The sequence below is a fragment of the Acipenser ruthenus genome, chromosome 54 (genome assembly GCF_902713425.1).
Source record: "Acipenser ruthenus chromosome 54, fAciRut3.2 maternal haplotype, whole genome shotgun sequence".
NCBI classification, from domain to species: domain Eukaryota; kingdom Metazoa; phylum Chordata; class Actinopteri; order Acipenseriformes; family Acipenseridae; genus Acipenser; species Acipenser ruthenus.
Window position 1 is genome coordinate 7711541 of NC_081242.1, and position 17599 is coordinate 7729139.

General features: G+C 38.3%; 1 protein-coding gene across 1 annotated transcript in view; it reads right to left on the bottom strand.

The window, feature by feature from the left end:
* Positions 1-5216: 5216 nt before the first annotated feature.
* LOC131723265 (extracellular matrix protein A-like) overlaps positions 5217-17599 on the bottom strand; it is a 32346-nt gene continuing 19963 nt past the window's right edge. Inside the window, exons 19-30 of the mRNA XM_059016885.1 lie at positions 17246-17365; positions 16720-16809; positions 14901-15020; positions 13346-13426; positions 12618-12731; positions 11720-11803; positions 11477-11596; positions 10269-10373; positions 8682-8801; positions 7017-7109; positions 6447-6563; positions 5217-6013 (exon numbers count right to left, since the gene is read on the bottom strand). Coding sequence (XP_058872868.1) covers positions 5811-6013; positions 6447-6563; positions 7017-7109; positions 8682-8801; positions 10269-10373; positions 11477-11596; positions 11720-11803; positions 12618-12731; positions 13346-13426; positions 14901-15020; positions 16720-16809; positions 17246-17365 — 1367 coding nt within the window. The 3' untranslated portion in view covers positions 5217-5810. The remainder of the gene's footprint in view (positions 6014-6446; positions 6564-7016; positions 7110-8681; positions 8802-10268; positions 10374-11476; positions 11597-11719; positions 11804-12617; positions 12732-13345; positions 13427-14900; positions 15021-16719; positions 16810-17245; positions 17366-17599) is intronic.

Sequence of the window (17599 nt, forward strand, 5' to 3'; positions counted from 1 at the left end):
GGCGATTTTAAATAAGTACAGTGGTAAACTAATATTTTTATTTTAAAAATAAGGTGTTTTACTTTTAGCAGTAAGCTTTCGAGTGCATTTACTATAGTTACGTTTTTCCTACAAAGCTTATTGACAAAATGTAAATATTTTGAATTTGAATTACGAGTTTGTCTCCTGTGCTGAACGCCAGGCAGTTTAAACAGCAAAGGTAACGTTCTGAAGTCGGAAAAAAAAAACATTTTTTGGGACGGTATTTCGAAAAACAAAGATGATATACTTGGTTAATGCTATGTGTCCGGAAGACATACCTCTTGAATTATTATCCTATCAGGTGTCAGCTTTATGTTCTATTTATTTCGGGAATAACAACGTTTGACTTGAGCTGCTATTTGGCATCCTTTGTTTTGTAGTTCATTCACTGGGGTAAAGTAAGACCTACACAACATATGCTTTAATCCTCGGATATTTCTCTATTTTTGTGTTAAGGTATTTTTTGTAAAGTCACACACAAGGGCCACGCCCCCTGCTGCTAGCATCTCTACCTGCGTTCACATTAATATAATGGCTTTTATTACTTTGAAAACAAACGAATATTTAAATTATAAGAACATAAAGTTTACAAACGAGAGGAGGCCATTCAGCCCCTCTTGCTAGTTTGGTTGTTAGTAGCTTATTGATCCCAGAATCTCATCAAGCAGCTTCTTGAAGGATCCCAGGGTGTCAGCTTCAACAACATTACTGGGGAGTTGGTTCCAGACCCTCACAATTCTGTGTAAAAAAGTGCCTCCTATTTTCTGTTCTGAATGCACCTTTATCTAATCTCCATTTGTGACCACTGGTCCTTGTTTTTTTTTTTCAGGTCAAAAAAGCCCCCTGGGTCGACATTGTCTATACCTTTTAGGATTTTGAATGTTTGAATCAGATCGCCACGTAGTCTTCTTTGTTCAAGACTGAATAGATTCAATTCTTTTAGCCTGTCTGCATACGACATGCCTTTTATAAGTGAATATCTGAACATGAAAATGCCGTGATCGTCCCAGCACTAATGAATACATACCATCTTTTTTTATTTAAACATTTATGTTAATTCAAGAGTGTTTACTTCATAAAGTGCCACCAAATTTATTAATAAAACAAAAATGCTAATGTTACCTGGAAAGTTAACTCTTTTCTATCTATTCAACTACGTTTTTTTTACAATAGCAACGCCATGGGAACGGATGGATGGATGTACCCTTCTTATTCCTCCATTTATTATTATTATTATTATTATTATTATTATTATTATTATTTATTTCTTAGCAGACGCCCTTATCCAGGGTGGCTTACAATTGTTACAAGATATCACATTATTTTTTACATACAATTACCCATTTATACAGTTGGGTTTGGATTGTGGTTTTTGTTCATATCAGAACAAAAACCATAAAGTTCAAAGCATATTGTTCAAGATCGATACTTCCCATTGCATGTATGTATGGTGAATATGTGCAATATATACAAAGACATTGTAAAATCCTGAATTATGTTTTTTTATTCCAGTACAGGGCTGCTGAAAACCAACTAGCTTTCCTTGGTTTAAACCCAGCAGTAAAGATGCAGGCTGTGAACATAAAGCAGGAAGTTTTAGAACCTGTCCACATTAAGGAGGAGCCTGCTGACCTAGAACCTGTGCAGTTTGCAAAGGATATCAGTGAACTGGGATTAATCCACATTAAAGAGGAGACCCCAGAAGCTGTATTAAGTAACAGCATGGGTCCCAATACTGAAGAGGAGGCTGAGATGGGTCCCACTCCATTTAAACACCCCATCCAAATACATCCCTCCTTACAATCAAGAAATGGTTCGACAGTGAATCCAGTATCTGATAACCATTCACAAACTGCTGGCAACTTCCATCAGTGTGCTGAATGTGGAAAGTGTTTCAGTCTCTTAAAATCGCTCAAACGGCACTTACGAACTCACACGGACGTGAAGCCGTATCGCTGTATAGAATGTGGGAAGAATTTCAAGAAGATAAACGACCTTAAAAAGCATCTGGGAAGTCACACTAGAGCGAAACCGCATTCCTGTACAGAGTGTGGGAAGAGCTTCCAAGAATTGCGACACCTTCGAAGGCACCAGAGAATTCACACGGGAGAGAAACCGTTTCGCTGCTCCGTATGTGGCAAGCGTTTCAGTCAACTGGGAAGCCAGAAAAAACATCAACAGACGCACACGGGAGAGAAACCGTATATCTGTACGGAGTGTGGGAAGAGCTTTAGGGATTTCTACAATCTTAAAATCCACCAGAGAATTCACACGGGAGAGAAACCGCTACGCTGTCCAGATTGTGGGAAGAGTTTCCGACATTTAAATAGCTTTAAAATTCACCAGCAAGTTCATACGGGAGAGAAACCGTTTCACTGTACGGAATGTGGGAAGAATTTTAATCTGTTAGGAAACCTTAAAAAACATCAACGAGTTCATAAATAAAACTGGAATGTAAAAAATAATAATAATAATAATAATAATAATTTGTCCCTTGACTTTTTGTGGTGGATTTGTTGTCTGTGTTACCCCACCCTCTGCTTAACCCTGTAATGCTTAGCCACTCTGCTGTAGTATTATCTTTGAAATCCAGCCTCACAGTCCAGTATTTTTCATATGCAGTACATTGTGTTGCCAGACATGAACAAAAAAGTAGCTTTTCTCATTGGGCATTGGCCATTAAAAAATACATATCTGAAAGGACTGTTTTAAAATAAGTAGGCTTCCATTTAGATGTATTGGTTTTGTTGGTACAGTACTATAATTTCAACATTAGTATTTTAATTCAGGACGATAGGATTCTGAAAATATCACTTGCCAAAATTAAAGAGACGACATGTTAACTGTAATACAGGACATACTTTGAAATCCGGTACATACTGTAGCAGTGTGTAAAATTCCTCGTTAAGGACCCAACAGCAAAATAAATTCAAAATGTTATCCATGCACAAAACTGTGCCAAAAGAAAAAAAAAACACACAGATTTTAAAACAGTATCCCAAGTCAGTATTCAAAATTGCAGAATACATTGCTCGATAAGGCCCTGAGCAGTTTGAATACATTTGCACCCGACTCTAAGTGCTACAGGTAATACTGTTGGAACAGAAGAGACTCATTGGATCCAGTGTCCTTCTAAAAGTCAGCTGGCCTGGTCTCTATGACAACCAGGGCCCCTTTCTTGAGTTAATGATAATTGTGCTGCGCCTTCAAAAATATATATACCCAGAATGAGAAAGGGAGACTAGTTTGGTAACCATAACAACACGGATAAATTTGAGGCCCACTAAAGACCTGCTAATTCAAGAATAATAAGAAGAACATAAGAAAGTTTACAAACAAGAGGAGGCCATTCAGCCCATCTTGCTCGTTTGGTAGCTTATTGATCCCAGAATCTCATCAAGGAGCTTCTTGAAGGATCCCAGGATGTCAGCTTCAACAACATTACCAGAGAGTTGGTTCCAGACCCTCACAATTCTCTGTGGAAAAAAGTGCCTCCTATTTTCTGTTCTGAATGCCCCTTTATCTAATCTCCATTTGTGACCCTTGGTCCTTGTTTCTTTTTTCAGGTCAAAAAAGTCCCCTTTTAAACCCGGGATAATTCTGGTTGCTGTTAGAAATCTAATTTAATTAACAACTATGTAGCCTAAATAGAATTTTTCTATTTTTTGCAATCAACTGCGGGTTCTGTTGGATTCACGGCACTGTTTTAAAACGCTCTCTAAATTATCACAACAGCGCGGACCATGGGTCAAACCAAATCTACTGGAGATCCATAAAAATAAGGGGAAAATAAGCAAATGTGGAGTAGAAGACAGCTCGAGGAGGAGAAAGTGAGATTTGCAAGTGGTTTTACTGTTACACAGCTGCAATGAGGATAGATGTTTAACACAGTCTAATGGGCATACAAATATTTAACCTGTATTATGATTTTTTTTTGTTTTTTAAATTAGGAAAATGTAAGTATTGTGTAAGTAAATTATATAATATATATATATATATATATATATATATATATATATTTAAAGTATCTTAATTAAAACAATTGTATTAACTGTCGGGTAAAATAAACGAATCAGTTTAAGAATTAGGAATATGTTGTCTTGTTATAGAGCTTTATGATGTCAAAGTTTCGCTGACTATTACTAGTGTTTCAATAATTCAAATGCTATGATTTTAAGCAAAAAATGATAATAATTAAATCTCTGTGCTTTTTCTTTTTTTAAACTACAATCCATCTATCTATCTCTCTATCTCTCTATCTATCTCTATCTAATGTTCAGTGTGAAAAGAGTAAAACAAGTATAATTTACTGCTTGGTAGCTTTGTCTAAATTAGTAGGACATGTTTTGTTAATTTGCAAGGGTTCAACATTAAAAAGGACACAGAAAAGAATGTATTTCCTAAACAAAGCTTTAAGAATAGAAGTAATTCAAATCAATATACTTTTTTTCTTTTTCTTAAAAGGCTTACAGAACTAAAATCCTAACTCTTAACATTACTACAAAAAGCTGAATTAACCTCCAGCGCTGATGGTTCGAGAATCAAAACGTCAATTTATAGTATTTCGGTTTGTACAATAGAAAATGAGCTTGCAGGACATATTCAAACGTTCAGGTATAAGAAGGTTTGCAGAAAAAAAGTGTAGAAAGACCAGAAAATGGCATTTTACAGCTGTAGACCAAACATGAAAACGTGAAGTAAAAAAACTGACAATGTATAGAAAAGATGGATAAAATGACTTCACACAATAGATGCACACCGGTATTTTGTAGATGCATTGATATATAATATGTGCTAATTATACTGCAGTGTGTTTCATATGCATGCAATTTCGAGTTCTTCAAAGCGCACATTCAGTGAAACTATTTTAAACGTTTTGTTTATAAATCTAAATAGTCCCTGTTGTATTGCATCAAAAGGAGCTTCGGTTACTGAAGCACAGAGTAGAAAGAGAGGGTGCGTCTGTAAAGAATATCAACAGCAGTTTATCATTACAACTGAAAAGACCACTATTGTAATTGTACCACAGAGAAAAGGTAACTTTGTTTTGTGGAAGGTAGTAAATATTATTACTCCCATTACAAATCTAATGCAATATTAGCAATATGATTACAGTAATGCGTTGTGTTACCCCCAACTCTGCATAGCAGACAAAAAACATTTACACAGAAAAAAGAGGTCTGATTTAACAATGATAGCATCAGAAAAATAGTGTTTATTGTACGAAACACGATACATGAACAACATATTCTGAAACACAAGCTAGACAGTAACTACTGCAGAGTACAAGTCCTATAAGAAATCCCAAAGCCTAGAATTAAAGAAACTCCTCTCTGTGGCTTTGCATTAGCTGGAGCAGCATTATCACAGGCCCCCCTTTCTAGTGTTTCTTATCATTTGGTTCTGGTTTTGGTTCTATTTTTTTAATTCATGTCAGGCAGTTGTCTGAAATATAAATCCTCAATTAAATTACAAACAAACAAATGATTTCCACCACAACGAAAGAGGGGCTTAGTGACAAGACTGCGTACACTGAAGCACAGAAAACTAAGCCTTGGTGCCACTTACTACCGTTACAACCCACCTACATAATTCTTTACAAAGTTACCTTCCTTCCCTTTAAACTAAACTATAGCTACCACATAACACCTGAGTGAGTACTGTGTAATATATGCTCTGGTACTAAATACCTAAGTAATTGTTTTTAATGTATATCTTTCACAACCTGAATGACTCATTGTATTGTCAACCAATTCATTGCATTCAGAGTTTTTGGTGGTAGAATCCTCTCATGCTGATTTGAGCAGCATGGTGAGCAGGCTGATCGACACGGCCAGCAGGAGGGAGCTGGCTTGGGTGGACGGGGACGCACCTGTACCCCTTTCTTGGTATTCGTTACACTGGCTGGCCTGGCAGCACTCTATAGATTGGAAGGCTGTGCACGATGCTGTGCAAGTGGCCTCACAGGTCTTCGTGACAGCAGTCATTTTTCCTGAGAGGAAGAATTTACAAAGAAGGTTAACCTTCCCCCAGACTAAGTGCGTTCTCCAATCAGAAAGCAAAGATTTAAACATCCCAACTGCTTCAGAGTCAGGAGCTCCAGTCAACCTGTGAGGTCTCTTCAAGGGGCAACAGTAACATACCATCTGTCCAAAAACATAACCTGTCCAGAAAGTTAGAGCGACCAGCCATACAGAGATGCGATTTCTACAAACACGGCCAGGTTAGATATAAAAAAGGAGTCTGCCCTTTTTTATTTTTTGACTGCCTACCTCTCCTGATCTCTCCACAGATAATCCACCCCAACAATCTCTGGTCCACGTTTGTGCTAAGGATCTTTGTTATGAATTCTGCATGTTTATATTCTAGACCGCACGTGGATCACTCAGTTCAATCCCTAGTGCTGGGGTTAAGAGGATGCTTACCTGCAATGGTGCTGCGAACTGTCTTGCAGAACTTGCTTTCAGCACTGCATGCTGTGACCGTGGTACATTGCTTTTCATCTGCCAGTCCATTACAGGTGTAGCAACTCAGTTTAGGCTCTGCATAACAAGCACAAGAAACACAGTAAACACAAGATGTAAAACTATTAGAAGCAGCTTACCTTTGATCCATTTCAGGATCATTGGACACTTTCTGATTCTGATTTGGCAAATTAAGTAGGATTGAGGCAGGAGAACCTTCAAGGTATCACAGAACTTTTGAGATCTGCCAGGGAAAACCAGGGTGGGTACTAGTGTAACGGGTGTGAGATGCACTGTCGTTATGGACTCTGTCCCCTGTCAGTCAGATGAGATTAAAAGCTCTAAAACCACGAGCGCAGATGAGCCCGGCTGTTTTAGCATTGTGGTTAAGACGCTCGCGTGCGGTGCCCGGGTGTCGCCCGTTCACGCCCAGCCTACGCCCTGTTACACTAGCACTTACTCATCTAAACAGAAACAGAATCATCTCTTTCTTTGTGGAAGTGTTTTTGAAAAATGTAGGGTCTGTCTTACCATTGCACAGGTCTGTAGTGCAGCAAGTTCTCCTCCTTGACAGATCTTCAAGACTGGCACAGGTTCTGTCACAGCCCTTTCTGACGGTCGTTCCTATGAGCGGGTTCAAAGAATATGATTAGCCTTCACCCACTCAAGAATATCAGTGTTTCTGAAATGCAGTCAACAGGGTGAATGTGTGCAGCCACAACAGCCTCTTGTAACCTTTCTTGAAATCACCCCTACAGTGGTGCTGGAAACAGTCACTGCTCTGCAGGTTGCATTAAGCACACTGCACTGTGAGAGTCTGGTTAGTTTTCAGTCTACTGTATAGCCTTTATCACCTATATAAATCAAGAACTATCATGTCTCAGTCAAGAATGACAACGTTGTAGCATTACCCGTCCCCGAGTGCTGCTACAACTGTTTAAATAATGTACCTGTCAGTTCTTTTCATTGTTAACATCCTGACATCTTGTTTACACTTCTAACTTTTTAAAGCTCTTTTCAAAATGTCTGCTCTAGTGCCCTGAGGTTTGAGATCTGTCCTCTAAATCACTGCAGCAAGAGCAATAAAACAAAAAATTAATAAACCCGAACAAGTGCCCTGACTTTTCTGTTCCGTACCACATCATGGATTGTTATTGCTGTATTACTGGTTTGACAATGTGGGCAACAATCCTGACACTATCACTGCACTAGAGCGGACATTGTAAAAAGAGCTTTGAAACAGACTTTAAAGTTAGAAGTGTAAAAAATATGTCAGGATGTTAACAATGAAAAGAGAAATGACAGGTGAGTTATTTAAACAGTTGCAGTAACACGTGGGGACGTGCAATGCTATATTTTTCAGAACCCCGCTACTTACTGTTTAGAATGTGATGTTATGCAAGACCATTGGATTGACCAGCAGCACAGAAAGAAAAAAAAAACGATGGAGCAGTGATGCTGTTTCTAGAGTGTGCTAAAGCAAATAATACAGCATGGCTTAGCAGCCATTCAGTGTGTGTTGAGGTCCCCCTTTAGTTAATAAGAAAGTGGTGCAGACAGACTATACCTTTCTTTAACCCAGTACTGTCTGTGTGGGGGGTTGGGTGTAATGAGAAGTTCCTTTTCATGGGTAAGATATTAACTTTACTAAGATTGCAAATGTGATATCATGTACTGGGCAACATATTAGTATGCTTTTTAACAATGGTGTTTATTTCTATAAATGCCTAAAAGCTTGATAAATCTACAGGGTATAAGTAATAGTTTTGTAAATGGTGTCTAAACAAAATAGTCAAATTACTGTGCATTTACATAATAGTTACATAGTAAATACATGTGCACTCACACATAATTACTCACCTGTTGGAGTTGTATCATAATGGCTCACCTGTTGGAGTTGTATGGTAATGGCTCACCTGTTGGAGTTGTATCGTAATGACTCACCTGTTGGAGTTGTATCGTAATGACTCACCTGTTGGAGTTGTATCGTAATGGCTCACCTGTTGCAGTTGTATCGTAATGACTCACCTGTTGGAGTTGTATCGTAATGGTTCACCTGTTGGAGTTGTATCGTAATGGCTCACCTGTTGGAGTTGTATCGTAATGGCTCACCTGTTGGAGTTGTATCGTAATGGCTCACCTGTTGGAGTTGTATGGTAATGGCTCACCTGTTGCAGTTGTATCGTAATGACTCACCTGTTGGAGTTGTATCGTAATAGGCAAAACAGAACCTGACACTGAAGTCGCATGCAGTTAAGGCAGTGCAGTCAGTTTCAGACTTAATTTTGTTGCAAGTGTAGCATTTCAAAACTGGTACTGAAAAACAAGCATGAGAGAGATAATGAATATGCAGGAGGGTTTGTGTAATAACTGCACATCGAGGAGGGACAGGCGATGGTTATTTTTTAGTTAAGAACATAAGAAAGTTTACAAACGAGATGAGGCCATTCGGCCCATCTTGCTTGTTTGGTTGTTAGTAGCTTATTGATCCCAGAATCTCATCAAGCTGCTTCTTGAAGGATCCCAGGCTGTCAGCTTCAACAACATTACTGGGGAGTTGGTTCCAGACCCTCACAATTCTTTGTAAAAAAGTTAAACATTAGCAAACATTTCAATTACAACGCAAAAGACATACGGATACAACCTGGTACCTTGACTGTCCCACAGACTGATTGCTGTTAGCGGACTGGCTAACAAGAACCAACAGTGCAGTTCCCATTGTCTTTGAAATGTCTGCGCATTCCAAACTCAACTATAAAATGCATGCAAATAAGGGAGTCTTGGCATTTGATCACTTGTGCTAATTAGGCACGTTAGAATTCATTCCATTTCCTAAATGTTTGAACTTAAACACGTTTAAAGCTGGTTTCACGGACCCTGATTAGCACTCCAAGAGTAGTGAGAAACTGGCTCTGTGAAACTGGGCCATTGAATTAGCTGGAAAACAAAAGCACTTGTTTGATTTAAAAAGGGGGAAGCAATTAAATACTCCCGAGTTTAAACAATTTAAATAAGGCCCACACGGTATTGAGTGTATCAGAGATGAGGATTATTTAGGGCCCAAACATACATCAAACTTTCAATTTTTACATGTAAATAGGTGGAATTTTTACATGTAAATAGGATACTGTGTGGTCCAGTGGTTAAAGAAAAGGGCTTATAACCAGGCGGTCCCCGGTTCAAATCCCAGCTCAGCCACTGACTCATTGTGTGACCCTGAGCAAGTCACTTAACTTCCTTGTGCTCCGTCTTTTGGGTGAGACGTAATTGTAAGTGACTCTGCAGCTGATGCATAGTCCCACACCCTAGTCTATGTAAGTCGCCTTGGATAAAGGCGCCTGCTAAATAAACAAATAATAATAATAAAATAATATCATGGTGCAGTACCACGTAACATGAACTCTTACAAATTGTGTAATGTTAATAATGAAAAAGCTATTCAGTGCAAACACATTATGAAAGAATTTACTAAGGGGGATGAGGCAAGGCCACATCGAGGGCATGGCATGCATTCACAAGGTTGCTAGTTCAAATCCTGTTTGTGCTGAGGTGCTAAGCGTGGCTGCCCATTGCTGTTTGCGTCCCTGTGGGTTGGGGAGGAAAATCTTCTGGTTTAGTCCACATCTATAGCGACCCCTACTGACACAAGCCAGGCTGTGCCCGAACCTCCAGGATTCAGCTGATTAACAAGCCGCTAGGTTCAGCAGGTAAAAAGAGGCTATTGTCTTAACAGTGGGAATAGAGGTTAAGTAAATACAGTGAAATTAGCAGTATTGGTATTACCATTACAGAGGTCCGTATCGCAGCATGTTGTCTGCTTGTTGCCCACTCTTCCGGGTACACAGGCACCACGAGACGCCTCACAGCCCTTTGTCACAGTGAGTTTACCTAACAGTGAAGTCAAAATAAAACATTCATCAGTCCACTCACTCACTGCTCAGGCACAAAAAAACATGTTAAGTTTCATCAATCAATCATATGAATTCCATATGAATTTTCTGAGCTCAATTGTAAGTGTGTTTTGTTCTTATTTAAAGTAACTAAAAGAACGAGTTCCATTAAATGTCTAGGCAGTGCACATCTATGCGTCTCAAACGGCCAAAAACAGATGTTGTAGCACATGTGTATTTTCATTTCACAGCGTGATCTCTGGTGCTACACTTGGTTAAAGAAAACTATTTGGGAGCCATGCTTTCTGACTGTCTTCTACTTCCTGGGTCATTTCACCAGGAGAGTGAAATTGTTCCCACCCCTTCACTGGCTTCTTTCAACTCAATAACCAATCAGCTGCTTCCGCTATTGACTGACACACTTTCAGCAGTATTATGCTTTCAACCAGAAGACACTGCTGAGGTGAAATGACCGAGTGAGTACAAGTGCAAACATCGGACCAAGAAAAAGGAATAGAAATGAAGAGTCTCCTTTAACCTAAAGTAGAACCAGATAGCATGTTTTCTAATTTAAATACATGTGTGCTATAATGTGCACTGTTTAAATCTGCATATAGCTAATGGAGGTGCAAAATGGCTTCATGGAATGATCTACAATTAATTTAATTTAACTGCATGATTTGGAGGTTAAACTTTTACTACAGTTAAGTTCTTCATTAATCATATAGCACTCTTTTATCCAAAGCGACTTATAGAGACTAGAGGGTGAACCATGCATCACAACTGCTGCTGCAGAGTCCCTTCCAATAGGACCTTGTTTGTTTTACGTCTCATCTGGACGGAGCACAAGGAGGTTAAGTGGCTTGCTCAGGGTAACACACACACACACAGTGAGTCAGTGGCTGAGCTGGGATTGAACCTGGAACCTCCTGGTAACAAGTCCCTTTCTCTAAGCACTGGACCACCAAGCCTGCAATTGTTCACACTGAGTAAAACAGAAAAAAATGTACATTGAAAGGGAAAGGATTTATATAAGAGGCAGACAGAGAAGGACAGGGTACAGTATTATCTCCAAAGCTGCCCATATCAATCATTGCTTACCATCTACACCTGTTTCATAAACAGATGAACATTTTCCCGAAGCTGATCCGCAGGCTTTTACAGTTGTACACAGCGTTTCATCACTCTGTTTGTCACAGGTATAACAGAACAAGGCTTTCACTGCAAAACAAGCAAAGGAGACACAATGAATAACGCAGAAAGGGTTGTTGGGTGATACCTGAGAGACTATGAAACTAGAAAGACCAGAGTTAGTTCCGTGATTAAGAGCAATGTCAGCATTACCATTGCAGTTGGATGTTTGGCAGCAGTTCACTGTGTTGGTCGCTGTGCAAGCGGACTCACATGTCTTTGTGACTTTGATGCTGGCTGTGATAGAGATACAAGAGAGAATGTTAGAGGCCACACACCCACGAGGTTCTGCACACTCTGTACAGATAGCTAGGGCTATATTTTTCAAAGATTCACATGCCATGTGTTTCCAGTGACTGCTGGGCATACAATCTTGTGCAGTACATTTCCTGAAAGGGATCCCAGCTTGTTTAGAGAGTATGACATGCTAATGAATTCCTAATTTAAACGCCAGCATTATTACATTTGAGCAGGAAATCTCACTCAATAGCAGTTGGATTCATTTATTTTATTTTATATATTTTTTTTACTTAAATTTGAGTTTTCACTTGCTTGTTCAGCCATAAAAGGCATAAATAAACCTCAGTGATGATATTACTTCATGAAAATGTGTCTTTTGCCACTTTGTTTATTGCAAAGAAGTGACAATGGCAGGAATTAAAAAAAAGTGTGATATCTACTTTATTGACTTTTTATTTCTTTGCTTTGTAGATAATTCAGGGAGGGGAGGGTAAAGTAAGCCTTTGACAACCTATTCTTCTGGCCTATTTATTTTTAACTTTAATATCGTTTTAAATATGATGACTTTGACAATGTTTTGTAAATGAACGAATATCCAAGTAGCTGTCTGAATTTTGAACAGATATTTGAACATGAGAATACCAAGTTTATCCCAGTACTACTGTATGTACTATTTCTAGATAAATCTGTCAGTATTGACAAGAAGGAGGCTTATACAGCAGCAATAAGGCAAGAGGCTTGTAACATGGACTGCAGGAAGCCACACAGAGGAAACAGCTTTGCACAGTTAACCCTGCTGTTTACTGCTTACCAAGGTTAGTGAAGGTGTAGCTGTTCTGACAGAAAGTGCCTACAGTGCACACGCCCGCCTTGCACTGAGTTTCATCAGTCTGAGCATCACACTGCAGGCAACTCAAGGTGTTTACTGCAAAGCAAGCACAGGGGACACAATCAATAATAAGGCAGGCGTGCAGTAGTTTTACCCAGTATGAGTTGTGCATGGAGGGTCTGTGTCGTACTGAATCATCAGTTTTGAAACAAGTATACCAAAGACACCCCCACCAGAAATGTACGTTTGCACAACTCTGTCTGCAAAGTAACATAAAGTGGTAAAAAACAGAAAATACTGTATCCCTACTTAAAGTTTTTAAAAAAATCCAAGCTAAGCCAAGTGTGAAAAGCATTTTGGCTATAACATGATTTATAACACGATTTCTTGTTCTAGAACATAAACACTTAAGAAAAGTTTTAGAGCCTACTACTTCAGCTGGTTGGCTATTCCAAGCATTTCTAACTCTGTGTAAAAAGTGCGTCCTACTTTCTGTTCTAAATGTATTTTTACTTCCATTTAGGTCTCTCTGCTAAATTTGAAGTAGTGTCTTGGGCTAACTTTATCTATACCATTTATGGTTTTAAAGACTTCAGTCAAGTCCACCCTGATGCACTGATGTATACATTAATGCACACTCTTTTGTAATTGCTGTACTGTGAATAACAAGAGATAACACTAATATCAATGAATAAGAAAATGCGCATTACCTCTGCAGTTCGATACCTGACAGCACGACGCTGTGTCACTTGCAGTGCATTGTGCTGCACATCCCTTTGTAACAGGGAATCCTGTAATCAGGATACAAAAAGGAGATTTAGACTCCAGCTGGTTTGGGAAAAGATATCCCCAGGACTAAAGAAACAGGATTCTGTGGGAAAAAGAACATTTGATAATCCAACACACATAACAGCTGAAACAGTGAAAAAATGACTTGGGTCACACGGTGAGAAATTATCAAGCTATGTTAAGGATACAGCATCATCTTTTAAAAGACCTGAATCACTAAAGCACAACCTTCCAGAGGATACAATTTTATTTTGCATGGATGTAAAATCTTGTACCCAAGTGTCCCTCGTAAAGAAACTTTAGAAGCTTGTCAAAAAGCACTAGATGATAGAAAACAGTTATTTTACATTTGTTGATAAGAATTACAAACAAAACGATGGTACAGCAATAGGGTCTAAATTAGGAATGCATTTTGCCAGTGCATACATGGAAATGGGAAGAACAATTACTTAAAAAATTGGAAAGAGAACCTTTAGAATACACTCGGTTTATAGATGATATTTTTAGGTTTTGGACACATGGAGAAGAATCTCTTTTCCAGTTTCATAAAATGGCAAATGAAATACACAGTAATATTAAGCTGGACCTTCGATGGACAAGAAAATAAATAGAATTTTTAGGTACCACAGTAAAGCTTGTAGGTTCAATTGCACCAGTATTTACACATGTCCTCTGCACATCCGATACACACTAAAAGAGCAACCAAAGGGTCTAGGAATAAGAATACGAAGAATATGCTCAAAAGAAAGTGACTATATAAAACAAAGAAATGTATTAAAAACAAATCTTAAAAAAAGAGGATACAAAGAAATAATTAGAGACGGAGTTAAGAAAAGCAGATAAACTAAAAAGAGATGATCTACTAGATTATAAAAATAGAGATAAAAAGGACTCTCAAAAGAGTCCCATTAGTAATGACTTACTCTAAATTTTTCCTTAATATTTCTCAGATAGTTCGAAAACACTTGCAAATTCTACATAATTAAAAAAAAAAACTGAAAAAAATATTTCTTAAGTCCCCAGTTGTAGCATTCAAAGAGAAGCTAATTTAGGTGATATTTTAGTTCACAGTTAACATAAAAGAATAATTGACAGAATAGGTTCTACAAATAGCTTGGAGCTTTTAACCTCATCTCACTGACAGGGGACAGAATCCGTAACGGCAGTGCATTTCACAACACTGCCCGTTACAACAGCACAAACACTTTTTTTCAGGTAATGTATTTACAACACCATGAAGGCTAAACTATGATACTGTATCATAAAAGGGAACATCTGAAAAATAGAATTGGAACAGAGATGTATTTTAATCACATGGGTGTGCAGGCAACTGGTGGTAATTTTCATTTCAAGAAGAATTGCAAACTTTGCTCAGCTGTAACTCAGAGCTGGTGGAGGCGAGAGATGGCATGAATGTCAGGATGAAATGGAGAAAGACAAACTGATGGCAGAAATGTCGAGAGTTTCATTGCTTACCATCTTTAGTGAAGTCGATTTTTCTTTGGCAGAAGGAGCTAGGGGTTGCACAATCTTTCTCCGCACAGTTACTTTCAACCTTCTCATTATCACATGTCTGACAAGACTTGATTAGGGGTGCTGCAAAATAAGCCCAGAGAACACAGTGGATAATGTGGGAAGTAAAAAGATATACCATTTATAAATGTTTAAATATATTGTATAGATTATATAAATCAAATATAATTGGGATTTAAGGACAAAAATCTCTGAAGGGCCTGCTTTCACACCAGACTGCATGTCTCTGTAGAATCCAGAGTCTTACATGTTAATTTCTTCAGAAAAAAAAGTAATATAATGTCCTTACTTATAACTTAATAAAAAAAGTAACTTGTTATATTTCTTTCTCTTTTCTTGGCCTGCAAAACAGTTGTGACTATTGCTTACTTTTTAATTATACGTCTGGTCATTCATTTATTAACTGTGTCACACAGGTTTTTAAAATGTCTCTAGTAGAAAGACATTTCATTTTTGGCATAATTAAACATAATGTACTGTATATTTCCTGACTTTGAATAATTTTGCAGTATGAAGAGAAAATCATAGAAAAGTCAGAATTCAATAAAACCACAAATAGCAAATCAACAAAAAATCAATGATGTTTTTGAAGTCTGTCATTGGAATGTAGAGATACAATTTATTTTGTTCCTAGTGCTTAGCCTTATTCAAATACAAGGCTCAGAATGACTGATTTGATTGCCCCCTGGCTAATTATTGCTGTGTGACATCCCGGAAGAGAGTTTCAAGCCAAATGACTTTGTGTTCCCTCAGGTTTAGTGGTCATTTCTAAATCATCTTTGATCTTTTTCAGGACTGAAAATTGACATCATCTTGGTAAACCAGCTAAGCAGAAATGGAAAGGAATGTGGATTTCAATGTTTGTATTATTTATCCTTGAACTGAGATATATCTTCTCTTATTGTTCCTGGTCATAGTAGCGACCAGAAAAAAAAAACAAAGTGTGGATTCTCATGCAATAAAGGGACAGATTGACATGCTGTGATAAACTGTTGCTTGTGCTAAGCAAAACGAATCTGGTGGTAAAGCAGACTGTGAGTGTAAGGTTGTGGATTTAATTTCTTACATTCATAATACTGATTCATTTGACAAAGTATAATTCCGATGCACTTATGCATCAGAAGAGAACAATATTAGAATGTTAAAATGGTCACTAGGCTCTAAACCATAGTTAGGTAGTCGGCCAGATTTCCTTCCCATTGGAAGTCACGTTGGGCACACCTCAACATGATGCTCGGGGAGGAGAATGGAAGCTGTCTCAAAAGTCTGTCTCTCTGAACGCTTGTGAGCACTCCCAGTTTATACAGACAGATAAACAGGCCTGTGTGCTGTGCTAAAATGACCTCTTATGTCTACATTCTTCTCAGCAGAGTTGTTTCCACAGAACGTTACTTTAATCACACTCTTACCACGTGCTGTTCCATTTCCTGCTCCGTCACATGATTTTGCAGTTTGCTTACAGCATGCTTTTGCTTTGAGTTTTGCAGCAGCTGAACTCGTGCACCAGCGCTGACCTTTAAACCCCGCCCCCTCCCTGTTTGACACTCTTAATAACTTTAGCACTTAGGTATTTTCGACCCACAGGTTACTGAGCATAAGTTATAGGTCACAGTGCAAAGACACTCTCTGATACAGTCCAGTTGGTGTGCATGTGTGTTGGGGGGCAGGTATCAGATGTACAGTGAGAAGGAAGACTGGTACTGACAGCAGGAGGTAGCTGTTAGTGATTTTATTAACAATATTACAATAGTATCTGTATTACCGTTACACAGTTCTCCCTGACAGCACTCATCTTGCGGGAAAGCTGTTGTTACAGTACAAGTTGATGCACATCCCTTGCTGACGGTGACATCTATCAATGAATCCAAAAAGAAAGTTAGTCATAATTCTATAACTATTATCTCATCAATTGACATAGTGCTTTGTTACTCTTGAAATTTCAAACATCGTATTAGAGAATAAAGACAGTGGGAAGCATGTAATAAAAAGTGTTTTAGCTTGGATTTGTAGGTGGTGGTACATTTACAAAACAGCCCTGATTGTAGAGATCCATTTATCTGGCTTGAATACTATTGTTAGCTGATTGAATGGCAACTTGAATGTGGGAAACATTAGTGCAATGTAAACTTGGCTTGTGATGGCTGCAAAGATGTTCTTGTGTTTATTTAGAAAGAAGCTGCTGGAAAAATCTATGTTAATACCAACACTAAGTAGGAATGGACAAGAGAGAGAAGCGAGGTAATATTGTTATATTCAGAGAAACCTGGCTCATAGGGATCATTACTTACCAGTTCCAGTTAGTTTGTAAGTGGTTTTACAGAACTTGTCACCGAACCCACAGACTGTTATATCTTTACACTTAGTTTCGTCTGTCAAGTCGGTGCAGGTGTAGCATTTCAAGAGGTCCACTGCAAAACAAGCCAGGGAGAGCCAATGAATAAGGAAGGAGAGGCTGGGCTACGGCTGGCTCAAATAGACACATACCTGATAGTGTTTCAACACGTTTAACAATCTCTTCAAAATGAAACATTGATAAAGACCTATTGATAAAACATTACTGTCTACTTGACATTTGTAAGTTTCACATTTCCAGAGCTCCACTTATTATTGACTAGATCTACCCTTATCATCTCAGTATCTAT